The sequence below is a fragment of the Notothenia coriiceps genome, unplaced genomic scaffold (assembly GCF_000735185.1).
Source record: "Notothenia coriiceps isolate Sejong01 unplaced genomic scaffold, NC01 NC01_scaffold00004102, whole genome shotgun sequence".
NCBI classification, from domain to species: domain Eukaryota; kingdom Metazoa; phylum Chordata; class Actinopteri; order Perciformes; family Nototheniidae; genus Notothenia; species Notothenia coriiceps.
In genome coordinates this window covers 151,578-168,493 of record NW_011336803.1, presented here as the reverse complement: position 1 = coordinate 168,493, position 16,916 = coordinate 151,578, and the positions used below count along the sequence as shown (strand labels likewise).

The following is a 16,916-nucleotide window of genomic DNA, read 5'->3' as shown; positions in this document are numbered from 1 at the left end:
TAGTAGTGTGTGTGTGTGTGTGTGTGTGTGTGTGTGTGTGTGTGTGTGTGTGTGTGTGTGTGTGTGTGTGTGTGTGTGTGTGTGTGTGGCAGACTAATTCTACCAGCTGAAAAAGTCGCTATGCTTCTCTGTGTGGATAAATGAAATAATTCATAGATGAAAGAGTAAATTAAAGAGTCACAGCCTGTCAGTCTGCCCAAACAACTTGTTCTCTCTGGTGTGTCTTCTTCTGTCCGGCTGATTTTCTCCCTCTCTGTCTGAGTGACCTCTGTCTCTGCTCTCCTTGCCAGGCAGAGCACCAGACTCTCTCCTACAGCCAGACAGAGTGTGGGAAAGGGAAATGCCCCTATGATCCGTTCCAGAAAACAGCCTCTGCTGTCGTTGGTAAGCTGACCGTTTTTCTGACCAAACAGCAACACAAATAAACTATGAATGATAAGTTATCATAGGAACAGATATGACTTGTCTGTGAGTTTTCAGGTTGGTGTGGAAGACCAGTTTGAGACAAAGTTATAGGCTTGTTGTTGCAGCACTATAAAACACCTATTGGGAAAAATATGAGTACACTGACTTTGTTAATCATACAACCAATTTGATTGGATGTTTTTTTTACGCCATCTTAACATAATATCTGCAATTAAATCTGAGGGCGCAAAGAGGAATAAAATACCTACACCCTGACTACTCTACAGGAGGCGCAGCCTGAGCAGCAGCTTTAGTGCTCCGTCTGTTGAGTGTAGACTGCGTGCAACACAGACTTGGGAGAAATGTGTAAATCCCTGACAGCATAGAGCTAAATAGCAGCTGTCAATCACTCCAGATGGGACTTGAACCCATAATCCCTGGTTTAGGAGGCCAGTCCCTTATCCATTAGGCCACCGGGGCTTTGCACACCTTATTTTGACCCATTCAGTAAAAAGAGTTCTACTACAAAGGAACAAATGTGATCGCACAAACATATGCTTTAGTCCACAATGGCCCCTGAGGTTACCTGAGGCCACTGAGGTGGACGACGGCACAACAATGAAGAGACAGCATAGTGATGTCTTTTAAAAGTTAGCATGGGCTGGAGAGTACACATTTGAACAAAAAAGCTTGTGTTATAAACTGGTTGCATTGTGTTTGAAAGACATGGACGTTTACCAGTCAGGGTGGATCTAACAAAAAGATGCTATGTGGTCAGACATTTGACTACACTTTGTGTCTTTGTATTGGCACAGTCTACAGATACAGTCTGTGGAATATATACTCTCAGGTTTCAGACCAAATGTTTTATGAGCTTGACCTATTTAAGGTCAAATAAGATGCTCGTAACTCTTCCAACTTCATGAAAGTGAAATACAAACTGAAGTACTTCTTTATTTATTTGAAATATCATGTCAAATTCCAAAGGCTTTAGCGTTCCTCTGCAATCAACAGAAGCTCATGGTGTGGAAATGCATGAATCAGTGAAAGTATCATGTTGAGATTCTCTCCAGCACATATAGCAGCTGTCAATCACCCCAGATGGGACTCGAACCCACAATCCGTGGCTTAGGAGGCCAGTGCCTTGTCCGTTAGGCCACTGGGGCTTTGCACAACTCTGTATTTACCGAATCCGTTCACGAACAAAGGGTTCCACAGCCTAGTGCCAATAGGGGGCCCACAAACATAGGCTTTAGTCCATTATGGCCCCTCAGGTTACTGAGCCACTGTCAGAGATGGCACAACAATAAAGAGACAGCATAGTGATGTTTTCAGAGATGCATGGGCAGGAGCCACCTTAAAACTGGCTATCTTTGTATCTGTAGTCATAGAAACAGTTTGTGGGTTATATACTTTCAGGTTTATGGAAATTATTAGAACTTGACCTAAAAAGGTCAATTGTAAGAGCTTGACTTATATGTTCTAAGATGTTCAATCCCAACTTTATACCTCTTCATGTGATTTAAATATCTTGTCTATTTCCGAATAAGTGCTGGTTAATCACCCCAGATGGGACTCAAACTCAAAAGGACATTAAACTGGGAGCAAACAAAAAACAAATGAATGAAAACATGGTAACATAGCACAGAAGCAGTAATGTACTGAAACAACAGTGGTATAGTGCTCAGCAGTCTTCTTTTGCTGCACACCGTTTCTTGACATCTACAGACTGTACCGACATACAATTATTCTCGGACACTATTGTCTGTTTGGTGCTGGCATTAAATAAAACTTCACTGGGGCTCTCACAAAAAGAGGAGAATATTTTTGGAATAAACTTCACCTTCAAATGTCATTAAACATTATCCATTCTGTGTGACCTAAATAAACTGTTGTTAATGTGTGTAGACAGAGAGCTGTATGCTGGGATCACCTCGGACTTCATGAGCCGGGACTCCGCCTTCTTCCGTAGTCTCGGCAACCGCCACGTCATCCGCACCGAGCAGTATGACTCCACCTGGCTGCAGGGTAAGGGCAAAGAGAACCAAAAGAACATTTTAAAAAGTCCCTACATTTACTGATCTGTAACATAAGGTGGCCACATGACACAAGAAGATTCAAAGTTTTTGTAAGAAGATGATTAGAAGGCAAGAGGCACACTTGCTTGTCTCTTTTACAAAGAAGAGAGCAAACACGTATCACCTTGATGTATTCAGAAAGTACTGCCATTAAAACACCTTCTTTGTGACTGAAGCATCACAAGCATCGACTCTTTTTAGGTCGATCAATTCACAGAAGATAAGTGTGCAGGAATGGATTTATTTTTCTTTGAAACACAGTTTTTGAATTGCAAGACTCCTGGGATGGCTGGTCCTTTTATAATCCAGCAACTATTGTAACTTCACTTAAATCATTTTTCATCTTGGGTTAGGGTTAGGGTTAGGGTTAGGGTCATTTTGTAAGCATGCTACCCAGGATTTGTCTTGATTGCCTTCTTTGTACTGTGTTGTGTTATAACTAAAACATGTGGCACACTGCTAACAGCTTACAGACCAGCATTTTAATTTCTACTGCTCTTTTGCAGGTAAAAAAATAATAATCAGTAGATTTTAAACATCTACTCCTAGATAAGTATCTGTGCCTTTTCTGCATCTTCTCATTCTCTTTGGTGTCAATAGATTGATATTCATTTAACAACAGTCTTTCTCTTTACATTTTGCTTTGTAAACCAAATGTATATTGCTCTAAATCCACATCTCTAAAACCATCTCATGCGTTGGTGCTTTTTCAGGCCAGTCTGTCGGCGGGTGCAGCTGATAACAACAAGACACATGTTGACTCTCTGCTGTTTGTAAACTCAGCTCTGCCTGTCTCTCCCCAGATGCCCAGTTTGTGCGGGTAGCGCCGTTGTCTGAAACTGATAACCCGGAAGATGATAAGGTCTACGTGTTCTTCACCGAGCGCGCTCAGGAGGCAGAAGGGGCTGCTGGGAAGGTGCTCTACTCCAGAGTGGCACGTGTGTGCAAGGTATGGACTGTGTTTGTGGGAGAAAGATAGGTAACAGGTTTGTGTTTGTGTGCTCATATCAGAAACTGTCTGCGTGTAGTTTACGTAAACACGTGTTTGTCCGAACAGGCAGAGTAGCTACGTGCTGCTCAGAGAGTGTTTACGTTAAGAGCAGCTCTGTGTGATTGGATGCACCTGCCAGCTTGTATAGATGTGCCTTTTGATGTCTGTGTATATGGGACTGTTTATGTTTGCTGTGTCTGTTTGTACTAATGCCTTTTTTTGTGGATATGTGTAAACATACATGGCTGTGTTTGTATGATTTCTTTTTGCCTTGTTATGTATGCACATTTTTGTGTTCATGTTAAAAATGTTTTATTAAAGGTTGGGTAGGTAAGTTTGAGAAACCGGCTCGAGATACACTTTTTGTTATATTCCATGGAATGCTCTTAACGTCCCGATAGCAATGAATATCTGAAGTGTTTTGACAAAAAATACATAAAAAATGTCATCTGTGGAAGCCGTAGTACTGTAAAAAGCACCACCAATCATCTGAGCCGACCCGGCTAAAACAACTGGATGGCCTACCTGCCTGTCAGCCTTCCATCTGTGCACAAACTTATCTCGTGCCCTCATTGGTCATGTGCGCGTTCGTGTGTGTTGGAGGAGGGGCTCTGTCAGGAAGTGGCAGAATTTTTTTCCGGCTGTGTATTTTCAAATTCTAGCGCACTCAAGCTGGTTACTCCAAAATTACCTACCCCACCTTTAAGTAAACACATTTTGCATCAAATAGTAAATGTCTTATTCAACAACGCAATAATCTGCAACAAAAACAATTATGGTTTTGCCGCTTTTATCAGTATTACATATGTGTAATTGTTTAGTAAATTGAATATAATTAAGTTTTGTGCTGTTGGTTAACCAAAAACCAAAAATGTTTTTTTATTTTTATTTTATTTTAGCAGGATAGGTCTCATTGAGATCTTTTCCAAGAGAGTCCTGGCCCAAGATAGCAGAAATAGATAGAATATGAAAACATAATGTAATGTTTTTACATTTGTATGATGTTTTACAGATCAGACAACTAATTAAATAACCAGGAAATAATCAGCCAGTCACATTTTTCCAGGTATTTGGTGTTAGCAAAGTGCGTTGTTTTGTGTAAAACTGTAAATTAAAGTTTATATTAGGTCATAACTATAGACAAATAAATGTTAATATGTTGTTAGCTTGTATTCTTTACTCTTTCTTTAAATCCCCTTGAGCTTCAACAAGCTGACTAGTCATCCTGAGGTTCATATTTAATATCATTAGAAAATAAGGTGAAATCAGTGACATCTATGTTACGTACAAGAGAGAATGATTAGTAATGATTGACCCAAAGCAGATATAAAATACACATGTTTTAATCAGACTACTCTTTGTATGTATGTGTCTGTAGAATGACATCGGAGGCCAGAGGAGTTTGGTCAACAAGTGGAGTACCTTCCAGAAGGCCCGCATGGTGTGTTCGGTCCCGGGACCAGACGGCCTGCAGACACACTTCGACCAGCTGCGTGAGTACACACCAGCATCCAATGAGAAGCCCATTACATGCAAAACTAATCACATCAGACAGGCCTCAACAGCCACCAGTCACACTAACAGCTGGATCTCTACCACTGAACGCTTCATAAAAGAGGAATTGAGTTAAAAAACCACCCGGTATGTGTATTTGTGTTTATGAGCGTGATGCACAAAGAGACGGAACTTCTCACAAACATTCTGAAATGAAGAAGGAGAGTTTGCATGGCATGAGTCTGCTTGGCTCCACAGTTACCACGGTGATCAACAGCCCTGTCGGTCACCTTAGGTCCGTCTTCGCTCCTCAGCCTTGGTAACCAAGGAAACTGGCCTCAACATTCAGTTGCTGTGGGTTTATTCATTATCGAAGATTCGCGCCAGTGTCCTCCGGTTGTCCGTGCGTGTGTGTGTCCTTGCGTGTGTATTTTGAGCAAATTGGGATGTAAGCCTGTCTTTGCTCTCTCTCTGAACTTGTAGGTGAAGATGTACAAGTTTGTGATATTTCAGTGGTGGTGAACACAGTACTATCAAAGTGTGAACGGTTATCTCCTGCCTTTAAAGTAGAGTAGCATTTCAAAGGGCCTGCACACCCACACAGGAGTCTGCAGTTGTTTAAAGAGCCTGTGACACGATTTTCCCCCATCATCCAAACCCATCAATTTGAGTAAATATTGTCCCCTTGAAAACCGTTACTGAACTGATTTTGGATATTTGTACTTTGATAACCATTAATCTGCCCTTCAATGTTATCCATTTCCTGGATCTTCTCGGGGATTCTTCAAGTCCCGCCAAATTATGGGTGACGTCAATGCGGGCACAGCGCTCCAGCTGCACCGTTCAGGATCCCAGCATCTGCATGTAAACGCACGATGGCGCACACAGCAGCAAGCTCAGACAGCGATGACAGTTTAATTTTGAACGTGTCTGAGAGCTCATATGAGGCTGAAGGATCGGTTTATTTTGTATCTGTTAGAAGTTTAAGAATTAGGTGCGTCAATATGGGTGATCATACGGTCATGTAGCCAGTGGTGGACTGGGACTAAAAATCAGCCCGGGACTCTCGACCGGCCCACTTCGGTACCACTAGTAAATTGTCAACGGGGGGAGTGGGGGATGTGCTAGTGACTTATCCGACCGGCCCACTTCGGTACCGGCCCATCGGGATTCGTCCCGATGGCCAGTCCGCCACTGCACCCAGCCCAGCCCACGTAAACTGTCAACAGGGGGAGCCTCGCTGCGGGGAAACGGTGGACCTAGTGTCCCGATCGGAGTGGGAATAATAATAATAATAATAATAATAATCCGTGCATTTTATCCATTAATTTCCCCAACATTGTGGTAAAAAAAAACACACGTTTAATCCATGTTGGTGTACTACAACTACAAAAAGCATAAGGTTTGTTTTCTCATCAGGAAATGCAGACCGGCTCAAACAAAAGATTTTTAAATCATCATCCTCACGATCATTTAATGTATCATATGTTCGCCGAATTGACATGAAAGCACTAATAAATGTAGTCATCCACTTGAGTTTGAGTTTACAAAAATAATCGATTTGTTTTTATATCACATCCGACGGGAGGAAAGCAGCTCTCACTACCGATTTTTAATCCTAATTTAATCATCATCTTCACCACGATCATTTATGTTTATGTTCGCCGAATTGACATGAAAGCACTGACAAATATGAGTATACTGTAGTCAACTTCATTAAAACGTTATTAACGTGCCTAAACTCAGTAATTCACCATTTCTACGCATGACAACACACTTTGTCCGTGTTTGGCTCTCTCGCCGCACAGTGAAGCGTTCCCGCATTGACGTCACTTCCGGCTTCCCCCAAAACCTCAAAATGAGTCGAAGGAATTTTCCCGCGATGTTCGAAATTATTGATATTTATCGGAAACGGTATCGCTTTTTCTTTTTTAAACTGACGGTTCGAGATTACTAGTAGCCCACTATTTCATTGCACAACAGTTGTTGGGTTCGTGTCACAGGCTCTTTAATACTGCCTATTAAATTGTGTTTTACAAAACCCCCGAATTGATAAAAATGAATCTGTTTTGTTAGTTATTCACTATGGTTTGATTTAGCCGGCTCAGATATAGTTAAACACTAAATTCGTACAGGTCAGGAATGTTAGATTGTTCCCGTATTTTACTGCAGAAATCTTTAATGCACTGCCAAGTTAAATCTGCTCGGTATCACTTCATGGCACAATACATGAAGACTGCGAAGAAGCTGCTGGATTCCCCCACAACTCTGCAGATTGGAGTCTTGAATTGTGGAATTCTTGGACTACTCTACCCTACTGTCAATCACCCCAGATGGGACTCGAACCCACGATCCCTTGCTTAGGAGGCCAGTGCCTTATCCATTAGGCCACTGGGGCGTACCTCAAAGAGACAAGATAGACAATGCACAGAGGGACATTCACAGCAGGGAGCAAACGTGGCAAAGAAAAGCTCTTCAAAAATAGGAACATGGGACAAAGGAGTGTTGTAGTAAAGCAACAATGCCATAGTGCTCAGCAGTCTTTGTCTGCCGCACACCCTGTTTTGCTGACTTGTAATGTCTGGACTGATGATTATTCATGGTAAAATAACATGCTCTACTTCCCTGAGAAGAGAGAGGGGGGGCGTGGACGCTCATGTGGATGGGCGAGACGGTTGACTCATATAAACCTGTCCAAAGTGGGTGGGCAGCGGAAGGTCCACGTTGTGTATGTCTGGTGTTTGAAATGTGTCGTCACTGCGCCGCCGTTTTTAGAAAATAACCTTACTTTTTTATCTGACTTGTAATTATCATTTTGCAGACATTACAATCAGCACTGTTGTCTAGAGCGTTTCTTCTTTTCTGCCATGACTCTTCCAACTTGTTGCGTTTTTCCCTGGCTAAGGAGGCCAGTGGAAGAGAGACAACCGAGAAAATGATTTATTTAGGTATAAAACAGGGCCATAACTTCACTTTGATTTTGAAAGAGGATGATTTTAATACAAATCACTTCTGTTGCACCTCTCTGCTGTCAGCCCCACACGGCTCACCTTTTGCTCGGTGAGAGAGCTGGCAGACAGAGGGCGGGAGCGCTGTGGAGACAGGACCGGTTTCTTATCTTTGCTGTTTTTGTAAACAGAAGATTCTTAGAATAAACGACATAACACACACACAGAATGACTGTTTATGTGAACATATACAGTACAATAACACATTCTGTAAATCACACACTCTTTCTTTTTCATAGTCAAACCTCTATGCAGAAACACATTTGAACGCACTCGCACAGCTTTCGCGCTGTTACACACATACTTGCGCCTCCGCCTGTGTACACAAGACAGTTCTGACTTGTCAGGAGCATAAACATCTCTGCCCTGCATGCCTGTGGCCATGCTTTACTCATCTGATAAGGGTGTGCATAGATTTGTTTGTGATTACACTCCAGCAAGACACACACAAAACCACAAACCCATATACAGGAGATTAACCCATCAGGTTAAGAATGCGGTCAGTGTTGTGTTTTTGCCACGCTCCACCACACAGAAACACTACAAATCCCATAAACCCCTGACAGTGTGCGGGTCCCTCATAGCAGCGGAGCGGTGGTTACCACCTGGTGAGAGTGTGTGTGAAAGTTATTACAATTTGCTGAACATTTTGAGTGTGCTATGTTATTATAATTACATATATTTGTAATGTATGTTTATGTAATTGCTGCGTTTTAATGAAAAAAATGTGAGTGGGTTTTCTGCGTTTTTTTTCTGCGTGTGTATTTGTGTAAAACACAAACCAGGTACAAAAAAACAGCCTTATTTAGTTTCAGCTCCTGTCAGCACTGATATTGTTTTTACAGGTGAAAGTATTCAACACCATGTGGGTCAAATCCATCACAAACGTTTTATTTATTTTGTTCTGTTCACATATTGGATGGCGCAGTTGCTTCTCACTTACCAGCAAAATACATTTTGTCTCTTCAAATACTGGCCAGAAAGAGTCCTTCTCGATCTATAAGCATAAAATGATGGCACACAGGACGAGGTGGCCGAGTGGTTAAGGCGATGGACTGCTAATCCATTGTGCTCTGCACGCGTGGGTTCGAATCCCATCCTCGTCGGAGTGCTTTTAGAGCGGCAGAGGCTCAGTCTGTAGGGACCAGGTTCTCTCCCCGAACAGACAGTGTACGAGTAGGCAGTGTGAACTGATAGTTGGAAAGTTCCAAGTATATCTGGGCACTGCTGTGGTTCCCTTAAGCATGGCTCCTAGAACTGTGGGTTAAATGCAGAGGTCACATTTCACTGTGTGTGCTGTGCTGTGTACATGTACACGTTACTGTACTATGGAGAAGAAGCCCAACAAATAGATGTTCATTATTATTATTATTGTATGTCTTTATTGAACAAAGAACATGAATATAAATACATTAATCTCAAAAAGAGAAGACATGTTATATGCCAGATTATAGCTATACAAATAAATAAATCAATGTACTTGTCACATGTAATCATACAAGATGCAACTCCTTCAGCTATTCATCAACATCAGAATCACAATACTGTACCTTTATTTGACCCATCTTAGTGTTAGGAGCAGTGGGCTGCCATTATGTACAGCACCCGGGGAGCAGTGTAGGAAACTGTGCCTTGCTCAGGGACACCTCGGTAGCACTTGGTCTTTCCGGGAGTTGAACTTGTGACCTTCCAGTTCCCAAGCCAAGTCCCTATGGACTTTGCCACCATAAAGCAGAATAGGGCCACTAGATCAGCACAGCATATTGGAGGAATGCCAGTTTTATTTCCTTTAGTGTTATTTTGGTAGTTGTTGACTCACATATTTAAGATGTTGTTGAACTCCTTCACATTTGGCTTTCTTCTGAAACGAGCATCTGGTGAGTGATGGCCACATGGACTGACTCATGACACAGGACAGCCTGAAGTTGATTGTTCAGTTGTTTTGTGTCTGAGGTTCACTTTCATGAGGCTCACCGCACATGTTTACGATGTCACTTATTGTGTGAAATTATACGTCCAACGTCATTGAGCCACAATTGTTCAAATAAACCTCCAGTCGTGTGTTTCATATTTTCTCTGTCATGGAGGACAGACGTTCCTCCTGTTGCCCATTCAATCTGAAATGACTCACGAGTCCAGCTCAGAGGAAGAGGATTCTGAGCTGTTTACTGCTGTTGTCCCTGTTGTGGTAGTAGTTGTTGTGAAGGAGAGTCATGCTATGAGGTTTTTCTGCCCGGAGACAGACAGCTCTCTGTGGCCGGACTCAGCGTAATGGCATTTAGAGACACTGAGGTATTTTTTGGGCATTTTTATCGTTTATTTTTGTCTGTGTATGATAGATTCAATGTTCCCGTCATAGGACAACACCCATATCTGTGTCACTACATCACCCACTGACGATGGCAAGGGAGAGCAAACAGGAAATAAATAATATTTCAATTTGATTTGGACGTCACTAGGGAGATGAGTGGAATAAAGAAGAAGTGGGCAGAAGAAGAGTAAGAATATGAAGTGTGTTTTCCTAGCTTAGAGGATAAACATGACGAATGGAAGGGAGGGAAGATGAAGAACATGAGAAGTGTCATCTTCACGCCCCGTTATGATGAGATCTGCAAAGGCCAGAAAAAAAGTCTTGGACAAATCGAAAGAGTTGGAAAGAAAAAAGGGAGTGGTAAGGCTGAAGGAGGATGAAGAGAAAGATAGACAGTAGCTATATTTACCCTAAGACAGCTTGGATACAAATATAGTCGTAAACAATTCAAAACAAATGTAAATATGACTGGAAATTGGTTCCAAATGCCACAACAAATAAACCAACCACGGTGTGCTTCTACACAGACATAATATTTATCTCAAAAAGGCAGTCGGTGGATTTTTTTGTCAGAAAATTATAAGAAAATCACAAGAACAAATAAGACCTGCCTGTAAGTTCACATACATTCACCAACATCAGTGCAAAGGACCTCACTAAGAGGCTTTTGCAGGATTCTGTAGACAACACTTTACACATGTTTAAACAGTTTGGAATTAAAGCTTTATTTGGATTGATTGTATCTTCCTTTCGGTCCATTTACTTTACTGGGTAATAAAGATGGAATAAAAAGATCAAAAAAGAGAGTGGAGGGGGCGATAACATCTCAGTCCATATTTAAACCGAGGAAAGAGCAGTTGCCTGTATTACTGAGTCACCAGGTCGCCCGGTCCTGTAAGATTAACCTGAGTAATGCATTTCCACTATTTACTGCTTAATTACCTCATCAACCAAAACACTTTAAAGCGGGTATGAAAAAATGTTTTGTGATACTAAAGGAAATTAATCATGTTTTGACGCCTGCATTCAGCCTTTCCTTAATCCGTCAAAGCTCGTGTGAAAACACTTGAATGGAAGCCCAGTTCATCAGAAGGAGAAACGGAGGAGAAAGATAGAGGGTGAGAGGAGGGAGGTGGGTTTAGAAAGTGGGGGAGACAGCGAATAAAAGTAGGACAAGTAGGGAGAGGGTAGAGGTTATATCAAGGTGTTGAGCAAGAGGAAAGGAAAAAAAGGGGAGGAGGCGAGGAAAGAAGTAGAAACTGTTATCAAAGTGTTAACAATGTGAAATAGAAGGTTGAGGAGAAAGAGAAGGAATATCTGATTAGGAAGATGATAAGAAATACATTTGTCTTCAGGGTAGGATACAAATGAAAATGGAGGATGAAGAAGTTTGGTTGGAGAGGAACTCTGGTCTAAAGAATCTATTCCTCAAGGGGATAAAGAAAGTGAGATGTGTCTGGTATTTAAAGGTTATTTAAGACTCGGTGGAAATTGCAGTAGCATGGGAGGAATATGCCTAAGAGGCTTCGACAGCCTTCCCCGCTGGCACCAGTTTCCTATTCCCCTTGAGCTATGGTGGCCCTAAAGTGACACAAGTGAAGTCTTATTATAAAGAGGAATGAGATGGCTGATTGCTAAGTGCAGAAGTCTGGGTGAGAAAGAATAATCAAAGTAAGAAAGGTCCTCACTTAACGTTGGCTGTACATTTCCTTAAATCTCTCTAGAGTGTTGGAAATGAGTTTAAGTGCTGATGCTACCAAAAGGTCTGCAATTAAATAAAAATGGTGCAATGGAAAGACAGAATAGGAGGAGAAGGAATCACCCAAAAATAATGAAGGTGAGATTTATGCAGCAGGAAATACCCCAACCCAGACAAAAGGCATTTTTCCTCAAAGGACAAGGAGGGGGGCAGAGTGAGGTGAAGTGAAGCTTAAAGGGTGTGAGGAGGAGTGGTGGGAGGGAGACTGGATGGGAGGGAATGAGGGGAATGGGGTCAATAGGGAAGGATAGTGAGGTACAGAGTGAGGGGAGAGGAGGGAGACGACAACGAAAAGGGTTTCTGTAGGAAATGCAGAAATAATGGATTTGTACACATTTTTTCAATGTAAAGCAGATTATGAAGCTTCTAAAAGTCATAACCCTCTTAAACTACAGATGGGTTCAGCCAAGTGCCTTATAGCTGCTGGCTAGATTCTCAGTCTTTAATGAGAGTTCAAGATATATCTTTTTTTCTAAATGGGCATCGAAAGCATTCTCTAAGGACTGCCATACTATTCAAAGTGTCCTCCAGCATAATACATAATTGGTTGATTTATATATTCTTTCTCATTTAGATTTGCTGATCAGTGGCATTTTAAGAGACGAAAGGTTCCTGGCAATGACATTTACCGCCAAGTCAAACGCCCTTCATTGCCACCTTGGAAGAGTAGGCTTCTTCCAAATGGATCCCTTGGTGGATATAAACGGTGAAATAGAGAGAGACATCAGGGTGGGGATAACAGCAGCCGCTGGAGGGGAAGAAAATGTGTCACAGAGACAAAAAAGGTGCAGTGGCAGAAGGAATAGGGCCAATAGCCGAGGGGGGAAGAACCAGACAAGATGGAGGCAGGGCTATTATTGGCAAATTACTATAAGATGGCGAGGAGGACATAAAGAAAGGGAGTGTGGTCAGATAGATGACAAGCAGGAGGAGGGAGGTGGGAGGATGCTGGCATTCAGGGAGTAGTGGAGAAATTAGGAAGATAGGGGTGTACGCCTTGAGGGGCTGCGGCAATTATGAGGAGGAAGATGATGATAGGGGCCGGGGCTGCAGGTCTACGGGCCAGACAGCATTATCGGCCCTCAGGGGAACACAGCCGCTTTGTTTAGAGAAGAGGACACAAGAGAGCGAGAATATAGGCCAGACAGATAGATGGACGGGGAGAAGGAGGGAGGGAGAGATAGCAGGAGGGAGGGAGGGAGGGAAGGAAGGATGGCGAAAGTGAGAAACAAAGAGAATGAGAGACACCCAAAGGGATCATGGGAAGTCCAGGTGGATTTGAGCAGAAAGGGAAGAGGGATGAGCACCTGATGAAAAGACAAGGAGACAGACAGAAAAGGCGAGAAGAGGATTCGGAGAAAGAAAGGAAGCTCAAAACAAGGGATTACTGTTACGATAGTATATGATAGTGGGCTGCTGTCTGACAGTGAAAGAAAAATAATGTGGTTAAAAAGATAAGCACAGAGAGGAGAAAGGCATGAACATCTTTCCTGTTACTGCAACATCATTAAAATGCTTTATTTGACACATAAATAACATTATTTCTGCATTCCTTCAACTTGATAAATGATGAAACGGTCATCTTGCCTCACCTGGTCAGATAACTTTGAGACAGAAGCAGATTGGCCTCATATTTTACTGCACTGTGATGAATGTGTGTTTGCTTTCCCTCCCCCGTTAAAGATTAATGACATAAAAGTCACTACAGTTTAATAAATCAAACTGGCGGTAGATGTTTAAGCGAGGAGGAACTTCACTAAATCAGGACATGATTTAAAACTTGTCACGGAGTCATAAGAGGGGATTTTTTCTCTAGCTGAGCTTTAAATAGCCGAGACGTCTTCTTTAAAGTCTGGAAAGGCAAATTGTTGTTCTGTCTTCGTCTTCCGAAGTTTAACTTTGTATTCATGTGAAGCTGAATGCACAGGGAGGTGCAGAGAAGAAAGAGACACCGGGTAACTTTCAAGCAGCAGGCAGGCGTTGAGTCTCTCCCTACAGGCTTTACCAAAGTTTGAACTGAGTTCATTAACTTTATTTGATACGTGGCATCGCTTCTACATGGCTTTAAAACATTTAGTTGAGTATATTTAGCCATGCTAGCAGTCTGTTGATTCTCTCGGTTGGACCACTTTCGACTAAAGTTCCTCAAAAACTGTTAAAAGAATTGCTATGAAATTTGATGTAGCCACACTTTTCATCTAGTGCTTCTAACAGGTTACATGTCCCTATCCAAGACTTGAAAATGTATGTTCCCATTTCCCACAGCTGTAACTTGTTTTTAGCGTGAAGACACACCTTAAAATACCAGTACGTTTTTTCTGTGCGATTAATTCTCTTTTCAATCTTTTGTTTTTGTCACGAGTTCTTTAACACAGGTCATTAATGATATTAAAAACAGAATAGTGTAGAAAAGTATTTTTAACCAACACAGAGGCTCTGTTGTAGTATTCGGCGTTGCTTTGTTTACAGTGGCCCTGCTAAAAAAGAGAAAACATTTGAGTAAATCAACTGACCAAAATGTAAGGCGACTCGGGGGCTTATGAACCATTTCATAACCATTGCAAATGATGATAACTCTTAAATGGTTTCTAGAAGGTACAACTAGGCCGCATCCCAAAGGCTAATTTCATTATACTGTGATTCAATTGATTTCAAAGGAGGTCTGTTCCGGAAATCCTTTAAAGCTTTGTAATCTACTTAAGGTATCTCAGCTAATCTCTAGAATGATCCAGAATCAGAATCGGTTTTATTACCAAATAGGTTTACACATACGAGGAATTTGCTCTGATATACAGTATGTAGTAAGACACAGAAAGAATAGCAACATAGTACCGTTATATCACCTATCATAAAAACCTGTTTAATTTAAGACTCTTCTAACAAATTAAAGATACAGATAAGTACACTAAGTTGTTAACTTTTAATCCAAATCTATCTTAATATGAACCAATGTGTTTCGGCCATCTGACGACTAAATCGGGACACTTTTTCTCTCATGCAAACACTAGAAAAGATATGTTCTGTAAATGTTAAAGTAAACACTTGGAGCTTAGGTTCCAGTGACAAGAAACAAGTATCTGAACTGGCTGCATCTTCTTTTCTTGTTCATTACCTCTTCACATGAAGGTTTATTTACCATTCCTCAGATAAACTGCATCAACACTTTGTCGTCAATGTGGCCAAATATGGCTGACTACCTCTAAAGATGTGATTTTGATGATTAGAGTTTGAGTGCACACTTACAAATGGGTTTTATTGGGGTTGTTTGTGCCAGGTTTAAAGACATTCTCTCTTTGATCTGTACAGAAAGGTCTTCCACCATTCTGTATGTGTGGCTATAAAACTCAGATCTGCAGGTTAAGATGTAAATCTTCCTGCCCTTCTTTTGACATATCCCTTCCTTAGAAAACACTTTGATGTGCTTTGGGTGGAAGCGTTCACCAAAGAGTGTATATATTATCCAGATAAAAAATACTATAAAGAAAAGTAGAAGGAGGGGAAAATAGAAAATGTAGCCAAGATAATGGCTTTGATGACAGAAGGAGGGAGATATTTTGGAAGATGTGAGAAGGAAAGGAAACTAGTTAGAGATTATAGAAAAGAGGTGTAAGAAAAGAAGGGATGATTTACCATATGACTAACATATGTAGGATAGAGGACCAGAACAGAAGTAAAGATGCACAAATGAGACCTCTGCCTTGTCATTTACTAAAAGCAGAAGCGATAAAGCAAACTTAATTATGAAGGAGTGAAACCTTAAATAAAGAATGGAGGGAGTGATATGCTGCAGGCTGCAGACTACCCATAATCCTCTCTGCTCTGCCCTGAGGGGCCTACTGATTGTATATGTGTCTGTCTATGCGTACAGTATCAGCATGTGTTCGTCTTTGTGCTCTGGTCCCTGCCGTTTGGTGTGTGTGGGGGGCAATGCATGCTTTTATATCTCTTTGTTTGATGTGTATGCGCTCCTGAATCCCTGTGTGTGGCAAGTGTGTGTGTGTGTGTGTGTGTGTGTGTGTGTGTGTGTGTGTGTGTGTGTGTGTGTGTGTGTGTGTGTGTGTGTGTGTGTGTGTGATGAGATGAGATTAGACGTCCTGCAGGGCTGTAGTTTCATGGAGGCCATCCAGAGCAGCGGGAACGTCAGGAATGTGGGGACAGTGATACACTTCACTGTCTCCGCCACCACAACAACATTTCTGCTTCATCGGAGAGGAGAGGAAACAAGGAGAGGAGGATAAAAGCAGAGACGTGTAGAGCGCACCCAAACATTGTTTTAAAACATTTTATTTCAACCTTCACGGCTACAAAGGTTGTAAAACTCTTTGTGTCTCGACATCAACCTGAGTACTTTCCGGGTACAAACCTTTTTATAGAGTTTCCAAGACTTTTAAAGTTATGTGTCCCGCCTCAACCTAGGAGCAGAGTCAAGTTGTGTATTTATAGATTATCACAGCATGCCACACCGGAGACAAAGTGCTCTGTTCTCCTCCGTTGTGATATGTTGATGAAAACATTCCAAACCCTTAGCTGAGACAAAAGTGCAAAACAAAAGACCTGTGATCTAAATAAACTGTGTGGCGTCTGTGCTGTGACAGCTGACAACTGAATTATACAACACTAGAAACACAGGGGCAAAAAGGATGAACATATGATTGGCATTTCAAGTCTCTGAAACTCTGATTTATTTTTAAACACAAGAAAACAGTTCCAAGATTCCTTTCAATTTGTGAGCCCCAAAATGTGTAATTCTAACCTGTTGATTAATGGGCTAGTTATGTGTCAACTGAACTCAAAGTAAGTAGTGATATAAGTAATATGCACATTATCCTTACCTATACTATACTATATATATATATATATATATATATAT

At 41.5% G+C, this 16,916-nt stretch overlaps 2 protein-coding genes and 3 non-coding genes across 5 annotated transcripts in view; 2 read left to right on the top strand and 3 right to left on the bottom strand.

Annotated features, from left to right (window-relative positions):
* sema3h (sema domain, immunoglobulin domain (Ig), short basic domain, secreted, (semaphorin) 3H) overlaps positions 1-5,104 on the top strand; it is a 31,771-nt gene extending 26,667 nt beyond the window's left edge. Inside the window, exons 5-8 of the mRNA XM_010767230.1 lie at positions 291-384; positions 2,314-2,433; positions 3,287-3,432; positions 4,853-5,104. Coding sequence (XP_010765532.1) covers positions 291-384; positions 2,314-2,433; positions 3,287-3,432; positions 4,853-5,104 — 612 coding nt within the window. The remainder of the gene's footprint in view (positions 1-290; positions 385-2,313; positions 2,434-3,286; positions 3,433-4,852) is intronic.
* Positions 1,499-1,571, bottom strand: trnar-ccu (transfer RNA arginine (anticodon CCU)). Its single transcript has one exon. It is a non-coding gene; the product is annotated as a tRNA-Arg (tRNA).
* Positions 5,105-7,293: 2,189 nt separating the features above from the next.
* trnar-ccu (transfer RNA arginine (anticodon CCU)) lies at positions 7,294-7,366 on the bottom strand. The gene has a single exon. It is a non-coding gene; the product is annotated as a tRNA-Arg (tRNA).
* The window catches only part of LOC104942039 (semaphorin-3A-like), a 38,282-nt gene continuing 28,694 nt past the window's right edge, over positions 7,329-16,916 (bottom strand). Inside the window, exons 11-12 of the mRNA XM_010767229.1 lie at positions 8,281-8,292; positions 7,329-7,370 (exon numbers count right to left, since the gene is read on the bottom strand). Of these exons, the coding sequence (XP_010765531.1) occupies positions 7,329-7,370; positions 8,281-8,292 (54 nt within the window). The remainder of the gene's footprint in view (positions 7,371-8,280; positions 8,293-16,916) is intronic.
* On the top strand, positions 9,001-9,082 carry trnas-gcu (transfer RNA serine (anticodon GCU)). The gene has a single exon. It is a non-coding gene; the product is annotated as a tRNA-Ser (tRNA).